This window comes from Hevea brasiliensis, chromosome 6 (assembly GCF_030052815.1).
Source record: "Hevea brasiliensis isolate MT/VB/25A 57/8 chromosome 6, ASM3005281v1, whole genome shotgun sequence".
Taxonomy (NCBI): Eukaryota; Viridiplantae; Streptophyta; class Magnoliopsida; order Malpighiales; family Euphorbiaceae; genus Hevea; species Hevea brasiliensis.
Genome location: NC_079498.1, coordinates 101,481,600 through 101,505,925, shown reverse-complemented (window position 1 = coordinate 101,505,925; position 24,326 = coordinate 101,481,600). Strand labels below are relative to the sequence as shown.

The window sequence follows — 24,326 nt, the reverse complement described above, 5'->3', positions numbered from 1 at the left end:
CTTAGAATAATAAGTTCAGGATATAGCCATCAATATATATATATATATATATATATATATATATATATATACACACACACACACCAAATACAAATTCGTAATAGTCGATTGTCTAATTTTTAAGTGTAAATTAAAATATTAAGAATTCAAATATCTAGAAATTTTTTAAAAATTTCATTAGTATATTGGAGGGCAAAACAAAATTTTAATGGTAGCTGGATATGTATGGAGCTTCTTATATAGGAAGAAAAATGTGAAGAAGATAATCTTATTATTTATTCTGTTATGCTAGTAATTATGCTTGCATTATTTTTTTATATATATATAATTGAGTCTGATTAAATTTATATTTGAACTTAAAATAAATTTATATTTGAACTTGAGACAAATCACAATTTTAAATATTATTTCAATACAGCTGAGTTAAATCTCATCGTGGTATTATTCTTGTATATGCTTTCATTTTCCCTGAAAATGACAAACGTAAATCCATCTTTCAATTAGGATGGAATTAATTATAACATTATAATTAGGATAACTAATTGGCAATTCAATCTTGGCTTCCAGGACCACTATTTTTTTTTTTTTAATTTTATATTAATCCTATCTGTGCTAGGTTATTTTCACAAGAATCAATTATTTGATTTTTGACTGGGACATTAACGAGTAATCATCCTAATAAAATATACCATGGAAATATCAAATGTCTTTGGTTCCTAATCAATAATTATATTTTGGATGGAACCAAAAAAGAAATTGCGTATATAAGATTTCGTCAATTTTCCTGAAAATTAAAAATGTAAGAAATATTTATAAATATAATTTTACATTGATATAAATTTAATTTATTAATATTTATAAATATTATTATATTAATATAATATATAAAATAAATTGTTAATTATATAATATAAATTTAATATTTATAATAATGTATTAATTCAACCAACCTTTTTTCATAATTTTTAAATTAGATCAAGTTTAAAAATCATACTGATTATAACTAATTAAGTTTATTTGATAATATTATAATTAGGTTTTTAGGACCACCTTTTTTTTATTACCAGGACCACTTTTTACTAAAACAATAATTTTGTTTGTTATTTAGCGCTAATAATGTTAATTTTGAGGGTTCATAATCTGGTCCAGGATCAGAGACGCAAAGATTAAAAGCATAAAAATTAAGTGTTTATGATAAATAGGACCACTTAATTTTATTTATTTATGCACAGAAAATGGGACCATTTTCTTTTTTTTTTCATAATCCATCTGTTACATAGTCCAAGTAATGAAGGGTTTCATGAGTTTTTTTTTTTTTTTTTTTTAATAGATGTAGCTGTCCTAACAAAGCAAAACAAAAATTAAAATAAATAAATAAATGCTTTCATTTTCATGAACAAGACCATGCTAATTAAATAAGCAATTAAAAAAAATGGAATAATTTAAGCTCCATATATGTTCAATTAGATCTAAATTATTGATCGAATTAATTTAGACCTTTTGATTTGAATTTATTTAATTTCCAACACATAACAAGATTTTTGCTGAATGTGATTGGAAAGGGGTAAAAGAACTTGACAAGTTAGCCTATAATATACAACATCAGAGCAGATTTTCATCGACTCTGGAAATTAAACAGCTTAACAGAAACTGCAAAAGTAAATGCAAAAAGTATGGCAAATCCAAAAATCACAGCTGCAACTAATCCCAGGAAATCATGTTTGAAACCGAAATAATCCGCCACGAAATGTTCCACTGTTTCACCTATTTCAAGCGTCTCCTTTATATCTCCAAACTGTGATGTAACCAATCCGTATAAGGTCCAAGCTACTGGACATATCCAATAGTACCATGAACACCATGCCGGCATCCTCTGTTTTATAGCAGGTGGAGAAATGAAAGAACAAAATTAAAGAACATCATAACTATGCACATTGGAAATGTAGTATGGAAAAAGAATTATGCTTGAAAGAACTTACTGTTCTTGGGATTATGAATCCGGAAAATAGGTTCCATATTGCATAAAATGCGGAAGAAATTATAGACGAGATGTGGTGGTTTGGTGATACACCCACAGTCATCATGCCATAGAAGGTGAAGTATAATAATGTGAAGTACATGAAATATAAATACCAAAAGAACTTAGAGACAGTCCATTCAAATCCAATCATTGCATAGACTAAAACACCATATACTGCAGCTTGCACAAAAATATATGGAAGTTCAATCACAACCTGCAACAAAAAATAAGATTATGTAAAGAAATATACAAGTTCTTGCATAATAATTTGTATAGTTTGTGATATATATATATGTGTGTATGTAACAGTTTTTACCTGTCCAAAGGCATATGGCAAGGCTGAGTACATTCCAGCAGCTCTCTCTCTATAGAACACTGTTCGTTCAATAGCTACCACTGGCTGCACAGATGATGCATTTTGAATGCCAAGGAATAGAACTGCAGCGTACATTGAACCCATTGCATTAAAAAGATCTTGTTGCTTTGTCCTACAATAAGTCACGTGAAGATGACATTAGAAGATATATGGATGGATACTGTCCCATTTTGAACGTCTCTTTTGTTCTAGTAGTTCTTGAGTTGTGGCATACATTTTGGAGCCAAGATCCCAGAACATTGTTCCGAAGATCAAGCCTATGAAGGTTGTAAAGAGAAATCTGACAGCAGTGTATGGTGGATTACGCCAATATGACAGACGTTGTTTCCATAAGCATGCCAAAAATTGAACGAAAAATGACTCTGAATATTGATTAGGAAAATAGAGGTCCTTTGAACCAGGAGCAGGCTTGCTTAAATCCTTAATAAGAGCTTTGTTTCTCCTGCAAAATTTCCACAAATCAGTGCTCTGCTTATTCTAAATAATAAGCTGTTTTCAATAAATTACCTGTACAACTCTGAATTTCTGTAGATATCAGCAAAATCAACCCCTAAAGCTATTTCTTGTGTTGAAGAGGTAACTTCCAACATCCAAGTTGCTGGATTATAACCATCTTTGATTTTGTTGACTCCTTCAATTCCCTTAATTTTAAATGTATTGTGTTAGCTGTTTACATGAACATATATCTCAACATATTTGAACATATCAGCTGTAAATTTTGATTCTGTGATAACATACCTCAAAATACTTAATTAGATGGCAAGAATATTGACCCAATGGCCCTACATATATCTCTTGTCCTCCTCGCTTCAATAGGAATAGCTGATATCCCATGTTAAACATGTCAAAATCACTCATATATGCTGAAGAACACACAATGAAGCACTTACTGCATGATCAACTTAACACTTCCTTACCTCATCAAAAGCTTCAAATATGTCAATGCTTGGCTGATGGATGGTGCAGACAACTGTTCTTCCAGTATCCACTGTGTTTCTAACTGCTCTAATAACTATTGCTGCAGCTCTTGCATCTAGCCCTGAAGTTGGCTCATCCATAAAAATGATTGAGGGGTTTGCCACTAGCTCAACCGCAATGGTTAGACGCTTGCGTTGCTCAGTTGACAGACCATTTACACCAGGCAACCCAACTAATGCTTGCCTCAGTGTATTCAGTTCCACAAGCTCCATGACTTCCTCAATGAACATCTGCACCATTATTAAAATTTAAAGTTTAAACATTGCTGTATCTGGCTGCTAAAGGCTTTTTCAATGTCCATCCATTTAAAAGAAGTTACACGATTGAGCTCAATTTTTCTGGTAAAATCAGCAAAGGATTACCTAATTGAATTTTTTGAGTAAGCAGTGATTCTAAGGAAGGAAGTTACTTAAAATGGGTAAAAAAATTACAGAATAAATAGATTTCTATTTGCACCAACAGGATAAGCATCTAGCTCCACCATTGACCAGCACTACTCTTGGTCATGCAAAATCACCTCTCCATCTCAGTCATGCTTATTTATGTGGTTGAACTTTACCAATAAGACGGAAGTAGACTGACGCTATTTGAAGAAAGAACTAAAAACTGATCATATTCCCAGTAGCACTAGCAGGACACTAGCTCTAACAAGTCTAGATCAACTTCAAAAATCTTTATTGACTTAGTTTGTGCAGAGATATAAATCTCTATTGTCAAAAAATTTCAAATGATGTTGCAAATATTTACCTTTCTGGTTTCAATGTCTACTTCATCAGGTAGACGCAGCCAAGCAGAGAAGAGCAGCGACTCATAAACAGTAATATGAGGAGAGTGGATGTCATTTTGCTCACAATATCCAGAAATTCGGGCAAATGTTTCTTGCTTCTTTGGGTAACCAGAAATTGTGATACTCCCCTCAATATATCCTCCAGTTTTCCTACCGGCTAGCACATCCATCAGAGTTGTTTTACCAGCACCACTAACACCCATTAGAGCAGTGAGAACACCAGGCCTAAAAGCACCACTCACGCCCTTCAAAAGTACCAGTTTGTCTTCATTGACACCCTCATTTTTCATTGCCTGGAAAATCCAATTCAAAAATAATTCATCACATTTTTAAATGATTGCATTAATATTATACCATCTGTCAAACTTTGTTACCTGTGGCATGTCAATAGAGTATATAATTTCATCAAATGTAATGGAATGTGGTTCAAATGGAAGAACCATTCCTTTTTTGTGGTTGTTCTGTGAAGACCTGGGTGACTTCCCTCTTCTAATTTCATATCCACAGTCTGCATATCAGCAAAAATTTGATTAGTATTTAGAAAGCAAAGAATTAAATGACGTACACATATGCGCACATTCATAACGGGCATTGCCACCTGTGTTTGTTTGTTGATTAAAGCTACTCCTATGGCAACTCAAATGAATACCATCTTCCATTCCACCAGTTTCATTTTCTTCAGGTTCTTTTGAAGTAACAGCCTGAGGATTGCTAAATTCTGCATAGTAGTTAATTAAACAACAATATAACACAAGCGCTTGCTTTTAAAGAGCATGACAGTTGTAAAGGTATTTACCATTGAGAAAAGTGAGAGCCGCAGTGTATAAGAAGTTGAATAATAATGTGAATCCGCACAGTGCCCCTAGTCCTAGCCAGTACCAATATGCTTCTGTGAAGAACCCACGAGATTTTAAAACTTGAACTCCTAATGGTTCTGTTGAATTTTGGAGAACCTATGATAAGAAAGAAAGATTTTAGTTGATCATGAAGAGGGAAAAACAAAATGTAGAAAATGAGTAGTTTCTGAGTTTACATGACTCCAACTATGTCCAAGGAATTCATTAACTACAATTGCATTTTGCCCATACATCAGTGGGGATGCCCAGTAACCCCATAACCACCATTTCTTTATGTCATCTGCAGCATTAGACAAAGAAAAGAAATAGATTAATTAAGTTTTCAGTTTGACTAACATATTATATTTTACTAAGCTTATTTTACTAATTATACCTCGTGACAAGATAAATCCACCCAAAACGAAAAGCAGCAGCAGTATGAATGCACCAAAGGTGTTGGCTATAATCATGTTCCTGCCCACTGCAGCAATAAATCGGAATAATCCAGAAGCCATCTGGTTAACAATTAAGAGCACAAGGTAATGCCTAAACAACCTGTAGAAATATATGACCTTTGGATGTAAGAAATATCAACTCATAAATCAGCTTTACAGAGAATCTCTGAAATAAAACTATATAAATTGAAGTTCCTGATAAATTTTACAATAAATTTCACTTCTTACCTTCCAACATTTGGATCAAATCCAATGACATAATATATCATGAATACCAAAATTCCAACTTCTATGAATGTGATGGGGATTTTAAGGATCCATGTGGGAAGAGCATAAGCCCAAGCAGGATAGAAACGGAGGTCTCTTTGCTTGTAGAAGACAGGAAGCTTTGCAATGGTCATGGAAATTTCTGCCAAGCCATTGAACAATACCGTAATCACGATGAAGAATAAAGCACCCGCGTAAATTCCTCCATCAATTACTGAATCTCGGTGCATCTCAGTCCGGAGAAAAAGTGTCATTGTAATCAATGCCAATATTGTCAGCTAATAAAAGAAAGAAGGATGAGAAATCATAATTCATATGCAAAAATTTACAAAGCAGTTGTTAAAATAAAGTCGATATACTCACTTGACAGAACTTGAAGATATAGAAAAATGAGTTTCTCTTCATAAGTAGAAATTCTCTCGAGAAGCAAGCTTTACATAGCTCCATCTTGTTCACACCATACTTTTTGGTTGTCAAAGCAGCTGGGTGGCTCATGGCTTTATCAAATGGAGTTGCAAACTCCTCTCCAAGTCTTCTTCCCTCATGGAATGACTCATATGCCTCAGCAAATTCCTTGGCAGTGATAAATCTGTAAGGCTTATCTTTACGGGCCCAATATTGCATCTGATCTTTCCTTGATGTTACCTGCAATGATTTTCAGTATTCACTCAGATTAATGTGATAGTTCAAAATAATAGGTGGCTCAATCATCCAATAAGAAATAATTAAGATGGAAAAGCCATCTTTATGCTTACTTCTTGCAAGAAGTCAGCCACACCTTTTCTTTCAGGACACTGGAAGCCCATGAATTCAAAAAACTGAAGCACCTGTTCACGATGACCTTGGTACACTATCAGGCCATCAGAAAGGAGAATGATGTCATCAAAGAGATCATAAGTCTCTGGGGCTGGCTGGAGTAGAGAAATTAAAGCAGTTCCCTTCAGAATTTGAACATATTGCTTCAGTGAGTTCACAATCTGGTAAGTTGTCGAGCTGTCCAAACCAGTAGATATCTCATCCATAAACAGTGCTAATGCTGGTCCAACCAGCATCTCACCTACAGTTTGGTTGTTGGAGATTTTCATTCTGATACTACAAATTCCAAATAGAAAATAATGTTATTTGACATTAGAAATGCACAAAAGAGTTTGTTTACCAGTTGTTACACGTTTTCTTTGTCCTCCAGAAATTCCCCTCAACATTTCATCCCCCACCATTGTATCTGCACAGATTTCCAGTCCTAAAACCTATAAAGAAAAGAGAAAAGGCATTAAATAAATTATAATTAATTAAGGGATATTATCTTTGAGATACCGCTGGTGATATTACCTTTAGAATATAATCTGTGATGACATTGGCCTCCTGACCTTCTGTTGCAGCTGCCTGTAATAGCAGAAGCAGAAGAGATAAAAACCAAGCACCATGTGTGCAACTTATTCTTCCATGGCAACTTTCATAAATGTCTTGTAATAGAACATGGAAGAAACGGGACAACTAAAGTTGATGATTAAAAATATCAACAACAATCTAAACATCTTATTCAGAAAAATATTTTCATCATTGTTTATGCTCCCCTTCAAAAGTTTCATACTTTCATTATGTTTTGGCTTCCCTCACCTTCATGAAGACGTCAATATCAGCATCAGGTTTAATATTTGCTGCAATCTCTCTTCGTGATAGCTCTGCTAACAGATCTCCAAGTTGAATTAAATAATTAATAATAATAAAGAAAAGAAACAACCCAGCACTGCTCAAACTTTGTATAGACTATAACTTGTATAGAGAGAAAAGTGTCCATTGAACTTACCATAACGGCTTCCAACCCCTTGGCATCTAGCAGAAAAGGCCAAAGTTTCCCTTACGGTCATTTCTCCTATATGAAGATCATGTTGACTGATGTAGGCAGCAGTTCTCTGGGGTATAAACTCATCCAAGTCATGACCATTGTAACTGACCCTCCCTGAAACCTGCAGTAAAAATGTAACTTATCAAGTTATGAATATAAATAAAAAAATAGGTTAACATTGAAACCCCATGACAAATATGAAGCTAAAACTATGAATTATCACCTTTAGAGTAGGATCAAGCTTTCCAGCCAAAGCCAACAAGATGGTGGTCTTTCCAGAACTTGGAGGACCCAAAAGTAATGTCATTCTGTTAGAAAGATAAAAACATAGGAACATGATTAGAAATGTCAATCTGATATTCTTAGTCTGGTTTGAAAAAGCCTAAAAAAAACCAAATACCATTAATGAACTTTTCACCTTGATGGCTTGATGATACCACTCACATCTTTGAGGATATGCAGGTGTTTCTTTCTGCTTGAAAGAATATGGAAATAATTCAAGAGACCCTAAATATTGAAGAATAAATCAGTTTTAGAAGAATAAATCCACAATTTTTTTTGCAAAAAAAAGAGTGAAATAATAACTCTTGAGCAATATTTGCAGTTTGTCACCTCTAGCTTGTTAAAAAAATAGTTAAAGAATGTAGGCAAAGCTCTGCTTCCTTCATAGACTTCTGCTTCAACTGTTAGATGCTCAAACCGGACTTCAATTGTGGGGATATCAATTCCAACTCTAGAAAACCAAGAAACAGGTACTTCCATTATTGAAAAACAAAACAGTAATGCATAAGACAACAAATAATATGGAAAATCAGAGCAGAGTTCCTCTGTTTGGACTTTGAAATAGTTGCATTACGTTCAGGGTGACGAAAGTTGTTCATTTTCTCTCTTGCAATATATACATATATGCATGAAAATTTTAACTTAACAATCATAATTTCATTTCTTTGTAGCTTTTTGTCTGTAACAAACCGAGTCCAGGAACATTAACAAAAAATTTAATTCTTTACCGATCGATACGATTCTTGAGCTTCAACAAGAACTTCTCATTATCCTCATCCGCTACTCTCACCAATCGCTCAAGCAAATTCTTCCTTTCTTGGAACCCAAGACTGTGTACATCAATTTCACTGGCTTCGCCAGTCATCGTAGTTAATATACCTTTCCTCAAACGATCATAGGTAGGCAATTTCTCTAGTGCAGCCCATTTTAAAGACTCTTCATCATCTTCTTCTCGAAAAGATTGTGTAAAAATTTCCAAACCATTGTTTCTCCGAGCCAAAGAACTGCCTCTTCTGAAACTGCTACTCGCTCTATAAAGATCAGCACTTTCCATTGATACAGAAACTAGTGCTTCAACAACAACTAAACCCCACGACCAAGATAGTGATTCTTGCTGCTGGGCTACAGAAAGAAATGGGTTTCTCTCAATTTATCCAAATATGAGATAGCGGCATTTACATAAAACTATAATCTAGAGGAGAAGAAGGCAGATTTTCTTTTGGAAGAAGAATGGGAGGGAAAATTGCAGAGGCTTTCTTTTTTTCGAGGGGAAGGGACCACTACCCATATTATATGGGAAAAGCGTACAAGGAAGCAGACGGCCACCGCTAGAAAGGCGCATGAAGTAAACAAGCGCCAGCCATTAAATAGTAGAAGCTTCTGTGTTGAAACTTGGCACTGAGAGTAACCTTCCTCCGTTCACACGTGAGATTCACGTTTAAGTAAAATTTACATATATTTTAAATTTACAATAAATTAAATCTTTTAATATTAATTTTCTATCAATTTTCAAAAAATATAACTTTCTACTAAATAATTTTCCAAAATATTATACTTCGCATGGGGTAAATTATTCTTTTTAATTAATTTTATTATAAAATTTATATATTTAATTTAATTTTAAAATTAAATTTTAAATAAAATGAGAGTTATGTGTCAGAAGGTGGTGGGGTGTATTTTTTTATATTCATTCTACAGGTAACCCTAATTTAATGGTTCAAGACTAATATTATTTGTATCAGATCAATCCTCTAAAAGTAAATTATTTTTAATAAATATTTTCTTCATTTATTAATAAATACCTGATCTTACTTGAAAGATAAAAGTGATAAGCTCGTTGTACCAAAAGCATAGTAAGAAGATTTAGACTTTATAGAAAGTGAAGGTATCAACTTTGCAAGGTGACTTTTAAAGAGTGAAACGTGAAGCCAATGAATCAAAGCGAAGCCATCTTGTTTGTAGATTCGGCGACGGTGTTTAACCTACTTAATATTTGCCACCCTCGACGTACGAAGTTATGATCATAAATGAATTAAATTGGCACACTCAACATCAAAAGTCGGTTCCAATTTTGTGGACATGGATGCAGATTTTGTGGACTATTAAGCCACATCTTTTATGTACTTTAATTTCCTACTCTGTTTTTCTCTCTTCATATGCACAGAAAGAGACTTGAGATTATGTATTTACCATAAATTTTTTATGTTCAGAACAAATAACAAGTTTACAATCTCTCTGTCACTTGCTTCAAAAAAACAGCAAATGAATTGAAAAAGACGATATTTCCTCCTGAAAATATAAATATAATTGATTTCAATTGAAGTTCAAATTCAAAATATATTGAACTAATTAACTCGGCTCATTTAAGTGTATGAAGTAACATGCAACCACCTACTTAAATTTCAGAACTATATAGAAGCTCAAGTCATGGAGGCAAATTAATGGAAGCATGCAACACATCCCACCTTCTACGTCTAGTGGAGGAGATTCAAGAAAATCTTCAAACAAATGTTACACATGGACACACTTGTAACATTTGGATGGATGCTCATACCTAACTTTTTTTAATTTTCAAGCACTCAACCACAACCAAACAACTCTAGTCATTATTTTTTATTTTTATTATTATTATTATTATTATTATTATTATTATTATTATTATTATTATTATTATTATATCATGCAAGATCATGTATAATTTATTTATATATATTATTATTACATTGATAAATATAATTATTAAATAAATATATCAATACAAATATATAACCGATCACTGAAAATTGAAACTAGACTTCTTGAACTTTGAAAGAATTTACTACGAAATGAAGAGTTCTTAATTAAGAAATCGTCACATATGCATATATAATATGATTCTATTATTGAAATAATGTTTAATTTTATCTTTATATATACTGAGCATATTCAATTTAAGTTATTTTTAATTTTTTTTAAATTAATTTAATATTTTAATTTAAACTCAATTTAATTAGTCTTATCATCTGTAATAAACTCATGTGCTCATTTTTTAAATATTTAATTTTTGCATTTTTCATATTAAAATATTATTTTTATATTTTTCATATTATTAATTAAAATAAAAAATAATATTTATATATTTTTATATAATTAATTAAAAATAAATTGTTATAATTATAATTAATTAAATTTTAAAATTATAATTATAATTAAAATAATTATAATAGTTACAAACTGAAACTCATGCAGAGTGTGGTACGTGAGTTCTTTTGTTTTATATATACAAAATATTTTTTTAATGTTAATTAATTGTTTAATTATTTCTAAATATATATGCATTTTAGATTAAATTAAATTTAAATTGAAATTTTTGAATTAATTTAAAAAAATATATAAACTAAATTGAATATCTTATAGGATTCCTTATATTATTCAAAAATATTCCAATTAATTTGGCAAAATTTAAGAATGGCTTATGATTTTGCAAAGATAGTTCAAAACGTAACTAGTTAATAAAAATCTCCGATAACATTTGTTATGAAATCATAAATGGAAAAACTTATGAGATCTCAAACACATGAGATGAAAAATCCTGGTGAGAAACACCCATATATATTCTGTATGGATGAAGGAGTGATTCAATATATTATTTAATTACAATTATTTTCTATATATTTCTTATTCATTGTATATTTTGAAGAATTAATATCATATATTCAAAAATATTATAATAGATTATAATTAAATTATAATTTTTTTAAGGGTGATAACACTTTAGGAAATTTTTTAATATTTTAATAAAATAATATAATTATTTTTTTGAGAAGGCCAATAGCTAAAATAAAATAATTTTATCTAAAATAAATTAATTTCTTCTCTCTATATCTATATATACAAGAAAAAATTTTAAAAAGGTTGGGGGGCCAAGGCTCCCCTAGTCCTCTGTTTACTGGTTTTTCAATCCCGTAAATGCACGGATCGCTAACAAGTAATAGAGTAGTGAGTAAAATATTGTCCCATGAGGAATTTAGTTAGCAAATATCAAACTACACAACAATTTTGACTGTTTAGGCTATCGAATATAGATGGAGAGCGAATCAAATCTATTTTGGATGCTGAAAATAAATTTTGAATAAAATTATCTATTAAAGTAATTCCAGAATTAAGATTTTACACTGTAATCTTACTATGGATTTTAATCTTGTCTATTCATCAGATTAAGAATCGTTGCTTTGATGAGAATTAATCCTAAGATATCCTAGGTCCTCTCTTAAGGCACCTAAGGTGTGTTTCAACCATGATCAAACCCTACTTTCATTGGTGATTAATCCTAATAAAAACCCTTTAAGATTTATAATTAATTATGGAACTCTATGAAGGATTTCAACCTATTTTTAGATCAGATTTTCTAAGTTCAATATTCTGATTTTCGAACACTAACCTTTAACTTTCAGTCCTGCAATTAGTATCTTACCTCATTACATAAGTGGGTGTCAACACATAGCACCAACACATAGCACGCATTGAGAACACAGAATATTAAATCAAAAAATAAAACTCAAATCCAATAAATAAAACTCAATATTGATCCATAATAACGATTACAAGCGCTACTCTCCTAATTCCAAAATAAAGGAATTACCACTCATGGTGAGTTTAACAAACATAATGAAAATAAAATTAAAGAAAATAAAAAGTCTGCTTAAAGAATAGAGCAAAAGAATCGAAGAGGATTTTCTGCATCTTTGAACTTGTGAAACTTCAGCTGAAGATTTCCCTTTTGTGCTGATGTTCTTATTCTCCAAAATAGCTGTGAAGAGTATGTGTGAAAAAAATATCAAAAGCTCTCTATTTTTCGATTTCCCTTTTGTGCTTTATGCTGCTTCTATTTATATTGAATGATCTAATGTTAGGTTTTTAGAGTCCCCAATGCATCAGGAGTCTCTTCTCTTTGCAGAAACTGGAGCTGGAACACTAATCAGGAAACTGGCAATCAGCTGATACACGACCCGTGTGTCAATACATGGCCCAGGGCCGTGTAACTTACTGAAGCTTGAATGGTTGTATATTGTATTGGTACAGGAGATTACACGAGGCATTGCTAGTTACACGGGTTCGATTACACGGCCCGTGTTCTTTTGCTCTTCAGAGAATTCTTCAAGCTTAGCCCGGCAAAGACTTACACGGGTCTCCATAGTTTACACGGATCGTGGTACACGGCCCATGTACAATGTTTTTTCGTTGGCTCTTTAGCTTTCTCTTGGCAGTAGGTTATACGGGTCTGTGGTTTTGCTTATACGACCCGTGTAAAGTGTATCAGCAACACTTCTCTTTTCTTTGGTCTTTCCAAGCTTTCTTCTTTATTCCTATGCCTTGAAACTTCTTTCAAACATCTAGAAACATACAGAAAACATAAAACTTAGAATTTGACAATGAAATTTATAAAAGTTGATGAAATCAATGATTATGCATGAGATTACTTATCTAAATGTTATGAAATAATATACAAATGTACTTAAAAATATCTATATAATACAAATGCATCATCTTCCCCCCTCCCTCCGCCCTGTATGGATCAGTTCTCTGCAAAATAGACAATCTTCTTCTAAGAATGCACTGGAATCATATTTGAACTAGTGCTTGTTTGCATTAAGATTGAAGAGCCAAAACTACTTGTTTTAGAGAAAAATATCACTTTAAATACCATTAAAAAAAACAATTTAAAGGAAATTATTTTACTATATTTTAGTGTTTTCATGGCTAAAATTTATCAAATTTAATTTAATACAATTATCTCTTACATCAATGAAGTTTACAGACTTTTGCTGTCAGTTATTTGTTAAAAGCTTTGTTAAACTATTCTTCATCATCACGTTCTGTTGCAACAGCATCTTCATTGACACCAGAAGCAAGTTCTGCTTCAAATGACTTTGAAAGCAACCTCTGATAGACTCTGAAACCCTTAGGAAGTAGCCTATATTGTCCAGCTGTGAGAGACTGGCTAAGTTTTTCATAATTCCATCTCTGCTGAATATTGACTGCTGCTGCAAGAAAAACCGCAGTGGTGGATATGACAACATCTCCGAACTCAGTAAAAGTCCATATTTGGGTTGACAAATTCATATTCACCTGCAAAGTAAGGATTGGGAACGGAAGCTCTTATGTAATCATAGACATGAGGAAGATTTCTGACAAATGTGTTCGGACAAATGTTTTGAAATCTGGCTAAGTCATTCAACCGGAAGGCAAAACATATTTAGAAGGGAACATTAGTTTTATAAAAAATTTCATTTATTTTTTAAATTAATTATAATTATATTTTTATTATTTAAATTTATTTTAATATTTATATAAATTTAAAATTTTTTACTTCTCTTATACTTAACTTTATTTAAATATAAAATTTTATAATAATTAACTAAAATAAAAATTATAAATAAAAAATAAAAAAATTAATTATTATTATTATTATCGTCAACTATATTTGATTTTAAAAGAAATTAAATACCCAAATTGAGGTGATAAAAAATATATTCTCATTTAAGTGTGAGATCAAAATCTAAAAATAAAAATAATTTATTAATATTATTAAAATTATTAATATAATTCAATTTTTTTTATTAGATAACTTTTTTATTTAAAAATTTTCATAAACTTATGATCATATATTTAGATTGTAAATATTATGTAAAAAATATTATATTGAAAAAATCCACGCATACGCATAACATTAATAATTTAAACACTACAATAAATCTATATATTAGAGTTAACCAATCTAATACAACAATATCACTGAAGAAATTAAAAAATCATATAAAATTGAATTTTACATTATATTATTTTATATTGTTACTTATATTATATCAATTATTCTCTTAAATTGTAATATTATATTATATATAAAATTTACATATAAAAATTAAATAATGAGCAAATATGACAAGTATAGACAATATGCATCACACGTTAAAAAAATAATATCATTAAATAAATATTATAAAATTATTAATAATAATATTTTATTATAATTAGTAGTTTTATATATTTTATGAATAATTATTAACATAAATTTAGTTAAATTTTAATATGTAAATATTTTTTTAAAATAATTTAGATTAATTAAGCTTTAAACAATAATATTTAATCATGTATAATAAAGAAATACTTAAAATTAAAATTTTATAATTTATAAATATTGATATAATAATTATATAACACAATAAATAAAATTATATAGTTTTTATTGTATAATAATAATAATTATAATAATAATAATATAAAAGGTAATTCAATAATTTAGGTTAACATTCTAATATAATACATTATTGATACCATTAATTTTTTAAATTATAAGCGAGTGAAATTAAAATTTTTCAACTTTCTTTCCCATAATTATAAGTTAATAATTATTAATTATTTAAAAAGAAATAATTATATATTAATTAAGTTGATTATTTTATATAGATATATATAAATATATGATAGAATAATGCACATCAATCGTTAGAAGAGATGGCCTTTAGTCATAAGAAGCACTCCCTAAGTTCTGGGTTCAATATTCAGCGACCAGGCTGGTCCGGTTTGGTTTTCAAAATAATGGCTCTCCATGAAACAGAGTTCCTTCAGAGGCTTTAAATCAATCAGCCACATAATTTGTGGAAGCAAGAAAAAGTCTCGTACAAGACCCACATGCTCAAAGTTCAGTTTCCCATTCTCGCAGAGTCCGGGAATCACCAGCAGAATCAACATATTTCTCCATTTGGAAAGGTTCCGGCTAGTTTTTAAACTATGAACAATGAGAACAATTACACACCCAATTACGTGTATCGTCAATGTACAAAGGAATACCCTCTTGTCACTTGGGACACGATGGAATTATTGTAGGTAACATCTGATACGAGATTTCCACACCTTCTGACAGAGTCTTATAGTTAGTAGAAATGAAACCATGGCAAGAATCTTCGCCGTGTAATCAAATAGATGCACCCACCGATTCTTCTCTAGATCATATGACGACGTTTCATAAGATTCAAATGACATTCTCTTGAAGAGAGCTTCTGCCCCTGTGATCAGTGGAAGGCCATACCCAAGCTTCAACACCAAGCATCACCAGAGATATGAAAGGAACAGAATCTGCATCCTGCTTTATGTAGAATAGCTGGCTTAAAATGCAGCCAATTGCAAATGAAACCGTTAAAATTTGGAGGATCCCCTCAATCCCCCTGCGAGATAGAATGTGTTCTCTCTGCCTCCTCCGGTACATAATGGGAAGAGTTTGGAGCCTAAGTGTGCCAAAATGTAGGGGATCATCACCATTGCATTGGCTGGATATAGATATTCTAGCAGCTGGATTTACTAGCCACCGAGATGTAGTGGGTGGATAAGACACAACCACTTCAATTAAGCAATCAAACCTGATTCCAGATCAATGCTGTCAAATAAAATGTTCCATGAGGCTTGGACATCCCTGCAGCCAACTAGATACACCGTGCCAACATGAAGGTCATAAAGGCCTTCAAGAAAAAGCACAGAAAATTGCTCTAAGCATCTCCATTAAGTGTGATTTGAGCTGATACATTCATAAGGAGCTGCTCTTCAGTGTCTCAGCTTTACCGTGGTAAGGATTTTCCTCATCTGCAGAGGAAACATTGTATGAAGACGAATATCACCCAAACATGGGGCCAAGTGAGAGAATTTCCATCTGAAAATCAATTCTTGTTGGCCGAGAACTAGGAAATGGATCAGGAAATGCAGAGGTGTGGAGGGTTAGGTCCCCTGCAAGAAGAGAAAGAATGGTTATGCATGCCTCTGTGTCTTCTAGTTTCGGGGACTGTAGCAATGATTTCTTAAGGACAGTCTGAAAACTGAAGGGCCCATTTTTTTTCCACGATAAAAATGGCTTTCTCTATTTTTGAGCAACTGCAATACGGACGGAAGTTTCTGAAATAATTCCACAGCTCTGTAGGCCACACTAGTTTTTCAAATGATGAAGGGAAATAGGAGGCATTAATTTTAGCAGCGCTGAAAAAACTCCCATAAACTATGCTTCGTTGCTTTATGGAAAATGACATAGGAATGTATAAACAGATGCAAGAATTACAGCTACTTCTCTCTGTATCAACTAGTCCAAGGCAACCAACCATGCAAAGCAGCCCGCTAGAGGATTTCCAAACTCCTTCAGCAGCAACAGTCATTTTGTTTGGCCCGGATCTCACTGCCATAATAAACTGATTCTCCATGGGAGGGACAGCTCAAAAGACGGCAGCAACCCTTGCAGAACTAACATTTCCTTGCGCAGGCATCTGCTCACACTTGACATTCTGCGTAAAGAGTTTCACACCTTTGAAACTCCCATCTGTCGCCTTAATTTCTTTATCAGACACAAAAGGACCAACTTACTGCAAAAATCATCTGCGCTGTCGCACCTCCAATTAGGCACAATTGTAAAAGGCCCAGCTCCTCCTCCAGTAATTTGCCCTAGAATTTCACAAAATCCTGTTCCTTTGTAGATATCAATGCCACCATCCACCATGGTATCCAGTATGGATACAAAGTACAAGCTTTCAAAACAAACTTTTCAGAAGCAAATTCATAGTTCACTAACTTTGACACCTGTGATAAAATGCGGACTGCATCAAAGTACTTGAGATTTGATTTTGAGTTTAAACTTCTTATCTCTCCTTTGATTACCCTATTGGTCAATGTAAAACTCATTGGATGATGAAGAACAAGTAGAATCTGATCGTCTTATAGAAGAGGTGGCTGGTAATAACTTGAACCTTTCACCCATTCCCATGGATCACTCGATTCAGACTCCCGAGAAAGCAACATTGTGCTCCCCGACAAACACGACTCTTTCTCCCATTTTTTTTTAGACTCAGTGTACGCTCCTTGAAATGAAATCGAACGCTGGGCATGACCGGGCCACATCTGAAACTGAGGACTAGAAGTAGAAGTAGTTTGCACTTTGCAGTAGTTTTTGGGGGAACAGTAATTGATTTGTGTCTGCTTGCCTTGGATGGCCGCCAATTGTTTTATTCTACGCGCTGTACATTGCTCGTGAGCAACAGTAACAGAACTCAAAATAAAATTCCCCTTTAATCCTCATTCAGTCCTTCATAAAAGTATTAGAAATAAGGAATTTAAATGACACATTTTTAAAGTATATTCATTTCTTTAATCCTCATTCATTTCTCATATAAAAGGTCTATGTACAATGAAATCTATTAACAGAGATCTCATACCTTTATCATTACATTGCTTGGTCTCACCTCAAGTAGAAAAACAATATTCTAAATTATTCATTTAACTTGATATAGATGAGACTAAAATTTTGATTCGGAGGTTCACTTGCCAATTTCCATTGCTTTGCAGGCTAATCTGAAGGAATAAGAGTGGATTCCACATCAGAAGCAGAAGATTTAGAGCTGCATCTGGAAAACCCAAAACAAGAGCAATCCATGCTTCTCAATTTTAGCAACAGATGAAGCAAAATCCCACACCCAAATCCCAATGCAGCACTCGACCCAGTTAATGAAACAGCAGCGCAAACCAACATCACAAAAGATTGCTCTTTTGTATTCATATCCTTAGAAGCCATAGCCAACTCAATCCCTGCAAACAACAACAGCACTCCAAGAATCCCGATTGGGAATTGGTTCAAAATCCTCACAAAAGAATTCCCAAACACCAATCCTATCACTAACTTCCCTATCCCCAGAAAAACAACTGATGCACCACTCCTGGAACCAAACCTGTACTGCCCTGCTAGCCCACCTGCTCCATGGCACACTGGCATGGCTCCAAACCAGCAACCCACCAAATTCATGATCCCAACACTAACAGAAACCTTTGTCGCTGACAATTCATTATCTGGGAATAAATCAATGGATAATTTACACACTGCAATTACAGAATTCAATATGGACAGTGGGATTTGCGGAATTGCCCCTCTCAAGAACCCGGTTTTCCAATCTTCCCATGTAATTTTCAGCAGCTGGATTCTTGATGGACCAAATTTAAAATCATTAATGATGGAAGGATCGCGAATGAAACATAAAACCAACCCAACAAAGAACACTATAAGAGCAGAAGGAATTGCTGACAAAAACCGCAATCTTTTACTCACCCGTCGCTGAGAGCCAGTCAACGAATTGTTATCATTTTCGTCGATTGTGTGATTATCACCACCAGAACCGGTGGTGAGAACTAGAAAAAGAAGAGCAGAAATAGCAAGAATAAGACCATCAAGACCAAGCCAAGACCGAGGAGTGGTAGATTTTGAACTGACAAAATCTTGATCGTATCGGATGTACTTGATGGCGGAGAAGGCGAATGAAAGGCCCTGGGAAAGCTGAACTCCGCGGACAACAGGGAGAGGGATGAAACGGTAGAAGAAGGACATAAGGCCAGTGGCACCGAGGATAAGGAGAGTGGCCGCGGTGGTTGCGCCTGCGGTGGCGATCTGGGCGGTGGTGAGATGGGGGAGCTCGGAGACGGCAACAGCAGCGATGGACTTCATGGGCTGAACCGGCATGGGAACACCGAAGAGGAGGCCAGTGGAAATGTTGTAAAGGGAGGTGAAGATTAGAGTGGTGGAAAGGTCAAGGTGGGAAACCAAAGTGAGAGTAAGGACTATAGGGATGAAGGTGCCCAAGTCACCCACCGCGCCAGAAAGTTCAGAGGAGAGGGTGGTTCTAAGACGCAGATGGCGTCGCCACCACCGGTTTGGGTGGCGGAGAGGAGTGGCGAAGGAGAGGTTCATGATGGGGTTGAGCGAATTGGTTTGGCGAGTGTGGCGCGTGACAATGCAGTGTTATCATGAGCGACTCCTGAATCATCGTAGGGAAGTTTTTTGGCAAATTAAAGATAAAATGGGATAACGGCGTCCGTGGCTCTCCATTCATTGCTCAAGGGTATGTTTGGATGGAGCAACTAAGTAATAAAAAGTGTAAGAAAAGGTTAAAAAGAGAATAATAAAAGGGGCTATAACAAAAAAAAAATCACATATTTAATAAAAAAAATTAATAAAAAGATAAAAAAAATATTATATATTTTTTATATTTCAAAAATATAAATAAAAATAAATTTTAAAAATATATAAATAAAAATATTTATTATTTTTAATATTTCTCTCATTACTCTTTTTTATATCTCAAATTAAAATATAAAAAAAATTAAAATTTATAAATTAAAAAAAAAATAAAATTTATCTTTATTTACTTTTATCCTTCATTAATTTATCTTTTTTTAAATAAAAATAAAATAATTACTTAACTTCCTTTATTTTTATTTATCCTTATTTCACCCTCGTCCAATTTAACAACAGGGCATGACTAACCACTCAAACTCACTTTCACTTCAATTTTTAGAACAAGTTTCCTGCATCTTTTATCTTTTATTTTACTTTAACTTTTTCATTTTAATTTATTATTTCTTTTAATTTTATTTTATAATAAATAAATACAATTTACTAAATTTAATAATAAATAATTAAATTATATTTATTATTTAAAAAAATTACAAAAAGTCAAAAATAAAAAAAAAATAATCGTGAATTTGATTAAAATAAAATTCCCATCCTATACAGTGACTAATACTAACACTATTGGGCCCATCCTATACGCAACCGCTATAAAAATCCACCGTTTAATTTGCTCACGTGGCACTCCTAAATTCAAAACCAACCAAAACCCTTTTTCCATTGCTATGAGCTAAGAATTCGACCGTTGGGCTTCTTTTCTCTTCAGTTCAACCAATCCACAAAACACAAACGCCCTGTTGGCCCATTCTCTGTTTCAAACATCTTTGATTCTAGCTCAAACCAAGCAGAGAAATCAAATGGCTGTCAATTTCGCATTCAAGGAGGAAGATATGGTGGTCAACGAGGGAGTTGGGTACTCAAAAGCCTATGCAAAGCTTTGTAGGGATCGTGAAGCTGCTGGTACTTACAGCCACGGCCCTCCCTTCACTTTCCTCCCATCTGCAATGCAGCGACATGAGGTAAAATAAATAAATAAATAACCCTTTTAAGAATTCAGTTGGGTGTTTCTTAGAAAAAAAAATGGAAGAAAGAAAGAAGAAAACTGGGTTTCGGATTTCTGTTTATTTTGCTGTGTAGGACCTGAGGAATTAGCTCAAATGACTATAAAATTATAGTTTAGAAACTGCTGGGTATAGAGATTTTAGTTTTGTTGAAATGAAGAGAGAGTCCATAATCGAAACAGTGCTAATTGATGATTTGGTGCTCCTAGATTTGGTCCTTTATGCTTCGATGACTTCAATTTGTGAAATTAGCAAGGATATTATTGTTTATTGATATTCAAATTGATAAATCTAAATCAACAAATATGGTTACTTCTGAGTGTTCTTCTCATTTTTTGGCTATGCTATAAATTGAATTTTACTGATAGAAAAAGATGCTGGTTTTTGCTGTAATTTGCATTGCAGATTCAGAGAGCAAAGGAATTAGAACAAATGTTCCCAATTGTTGAACCAAAAGCAAAGCCAACAGCCAAACCCAAGATTTTTGTTGGTCTCTTGTGGAAGCAACTCGATCACCTAGGGTAATCATTTCAATGCTCTTACAGTCCCAAAAAAGACAAAGAAATTCTAAAAAGTTTTTCGATCATGAAATTATATGATTTCTGATATATATATATATATATTTTTAATCACTGTTTTGGGTTACAGGAATGCTGGTTTTGATCCTGCAGTAATTCGAGTAGATCCGTATGGCAATGTTCTATATTTCCATGCTGATAGAGCGTCTCCTCTTGCTTGGGACATTGATCACTGGTTTCCTTGTCAAAGTACAAAATAACTCAACTTCCTCTCTGCCCATATGTTGTTACTCTCTACTTTAATACATCTGAAATGTGGTTTGCTTGTTGGAATTTTAGGGGGCGGATTAACCGTTCCAAGTAATCTTAGGATACTTCAATGGCAAGTGTGCAAGAGAAAGAATAACAAGTTAGAATTTATTGTTCCATGGTGGGATCTTCAGCTGGGAATTTCAGTGAACCAGTTTTTATCTATATTTGCTTCTTCCAACTCGGATTTCAGGTGGCTTTACATGAAAGCTCTACATTATGAAAGCATTTCAATTGAGAAATGTAGGAGGTTATCTAGTAACACATTTACGTTCCATAATTATGGCAGGCATAGGTCATTTTCATTTCTGTTCTCTGAAGGAGAAAATGAAGAACTAAATGCTTCACAGACTGTGGATTCACATTCTTTTCCACAACATTTCTTTGAATCAAAAGAGCAACTAGGCCTTGCTCCGGCTGCCCTTGTTTTATCTCGAAGAGAGTCATATGATTCTTCATTGGCTTTGAAATCGTTGGATTATAATAGGCAGATAAGGCCACATTCTGCTGCAATTGGTCAGTATGACAATGTCAAACAGTTAGCCTTTCCTTCCCTTCTGGCTTTTCATTTCTTGTTCATATATTTTGAACTTCAAAACTTCAATATCTCGCGTTCATTATTTTTGTTACTTTAGCTGCGAGAAAAGTAAAGTCAGGTGACTTGAAAGAAAATGAGAACCCAGATTTTGTTACAAACCCCTACCAAGCCATTGTCATGGCCAGGGATTCTCTGAAGCAAAGAGAAGAAGCTCACAAGATGCAAGTTGAAATACAGAATTTAGACGACGAAGTTAATGAAACGAGTAGAAAGAATGACGAGGAAAAGCTCGCTATTCAGGACTTGGAGTTGACACTGATAAAGCGTAGGAGAAGGGCAGAAAAGTGCAGGCGGCTGGCAGAGGCACAATCTTCATATAGGAATATGTTAGAGAAGATGATTCGAGATGCTATGCACCAGTAAGACTTGTAATTCCATGGAAATGTTTGTTTTATCTAATTTATTACAGATTCAAATCATTAAATTGAGAACCATTTTTTCTGCAGGAGTGTCATTTACAAGGAACAAATGAGACTGAACCAGGCTGCAACTAATGCACTAATGGCAAGGCTAGAAGCACAGAAGGCAATTTGTGATGAATCAGAGAGAGATGTCCACAAGAAATTCAAACAAAGAGATGAGCTTGAGAGACAGATATTGCCTGAATGGGAACACGCGAGGAAGAGATCAAGAAAGGATAGTACCTTATCTGAAGATAGAGACCATAACGCTAGTCTTTATTTGCCAGGAACCAGGCCGAGAAAACCTCTGCACAAGGAGCTGAGAGTATTTCTAGAGGAAGAACAGAAAGCGTCTGAAGCTGCCTTATCTGCAAATAATGATGGAAAGCATGAAGAAATTGAAGAGGAACTGAAAATATCTGCGAAAAACCTCTTTAGAGAGCATGATAAGTCCATTGTTGCCTTAGAGAACTATGAAAGCGCCATTGAGCGTAAGCTTCAGGCAATAGAGATAGATGAAGGGAACAGACACAAAATTCAATTCCCAATTATCAGAGGACAAGAAATAGAGGAAGATGAAGATGAAGATAGCAGGAGGCAACGAGGGAAAGGAAATGTAGAGAAGTGGTTACAAATGTTGCTAGAGAACTCTCAAGATGAGTTGGAACCTGAAAACTCAAATAGCCATGAAAAATCCAGGACTGATGATATATTTACAAAGCTGAATCAAAAGTTCCCACAGGAGGCCAAGAGTTCAAAGCATCCAGGATTTGACAAGGAGACTTTAACAGATGTTCCTGTGGAAAACCAGAAACAAACAATCCAAGAGAAGGATAAACGAAAGAAGGCAGAAGAAACTGTTGAAGTGGGTGGTGAAGGGATTGGAAGTAGCAAGTGTTTTGAAGTAAAAGAAAGGATGGAGAACGGTAAAGAAAGAGCACTTGTAAGATCTGAAAGTGCCAGGACCTTGAGGCGTCTCCCATCTTCTCCTCTGCTCTTAGGTATGAGAAAGGGAGTGGAGTGCATGACGAAGAAGCCAATGGTAACTAGCGATGATGACTCTAACGAGGACTATGCTGCAGGAAACAGCTTCATCAAGTCATCCATCAAGAAGACTATTAAGAAAGTAGTGAAAATATGAAACTTCAATCTACATATGTTAATGCCTTTGTATTATATCTACATATTTTCATTCTCTTTTTTTTTTTCCAATTTTTTAATAGAGTGCCATGGCTTCAAAAGCTGAATAATCGAGTGACATCTATGTATAGTCTTTGATTTGTGTATGAGATTGCTTGTGAGAAGAGATGCGATCACAACTTCCTGTGTATTGATTGAATAAACTAAATTCAACTTCTTTTCATTTTCCAGTCCAAATTCCAAAATGTTCTTACATATTTTTCTTGGCTCCAAAAACCTAGCTAGCACAAGGTAATTTTGGATGTGTAATATGTGTAGGTTTTCGTGCAGATTCTAATCTAGATAGCCATGCTCAAAGAATCCTGTTTACCTCATTAACTGAGCAAATGCTCATATGAAAAACGACATGAAAAATTTCCAATTCTTGTTCAAATAACCTGTAAAAGAAGAAGATATTGCTTCACCTGCTTCAAGCTTTACATCATTT

At 33.5% G+C, this 24,326-nt stretch overlaps 3 protein-coding genes across 3 annotated transcripts; 1 reads left to right on the top strand and 2 right to left on the bottom strand.

The window, feature by feature from the left end:
* Positions 1-1,474: 1,474 nt before the first annotated feature.
* On the bottom strand, positions 1,475-9,181 carry LOC110643942 (pleiotropic drug resistance protein 1). Its single transcript, XM_021796478.2, has 24 exons — positions 8,576-9,181; positions 8,178-8,298; positions 7,984-8,072; positions 7,789-7,873; positions 7,527-7,686; positions 7,337-7,413; positions 7,049-7,102; positions 6,876-6,966; positions 6,475-6,776; positions 6,083-6,364; positions 5,681-5,997; positions 5,392-5,552; positions 5,195-5,298; positions 4,958-5,114; positions 4,760-4,879; positions 4,536-4,669; positions 4,122-4,454; positions 3,314-3,604; positions 3,135-3,218; positions 2,904-3,037; positions 2,611-2,838; positions 2,337-2,508; positions 1,980-2,234; positions 1,475-1,873 (listed from the first exon to the last, which is right to left on the bottom strand). The coding sequence occupies exons 1-24, from the start codon at positions 8,899-8,901 to the stop codon at positions 1,616-1,618; spliced, it is 4,335 nt and encodes a 1,444-aa protein (XP_021652170.2). The 5' UTR covers positions 8,902-9,181; the 3' UTR covers positions 1,475-1,615.
* Positions 9,182-15,373: 6,192 nt separating this feature from the next.
* Positions 15,374-19,747, bottom strand: LOC110643941 (molybdate transporter 2). The gene has a single exon (XM_021796477.2). The coding sequence runs from the start codon at positions 19,591-19,593 to the stop codon at positions 18,205-18,207; it is 1,389 nt and encodes a 462-aa protein (XP_021652169.2). The 5' UTR covers positions 19,594-19,747; the 3' UTR covers positions 15,374-18,204.
* Positions 19,748-20,416: 669 nt separating this feature from the next.
* Positions 20,417-24,062, top strand: LOC110643928 (uncharacterized). Its single transcript, XM_021796466.2, has 7 exons — positions 20,417-20,831; positions 21,279-21,394; positions 21,522-21,640; positions 21,731-21,893; positions 21,990-22,216; positions 22,336-22,657; positions 22,745-24,062. The coding sequence occupies exons 1-7, from the start codon at positions 20,670-20,672 to the stop codon at positions 23,838-23,840; spliced, it is 2,205 nt and encodes a 734-aa protein (XP_021652158.2). The 5' UTR covers positions 20,417-20,669; the 3' UTR covers positions 23,841-24,062.
* Positions 24,063-24,326: the final 264 nt, after the last annotated feature.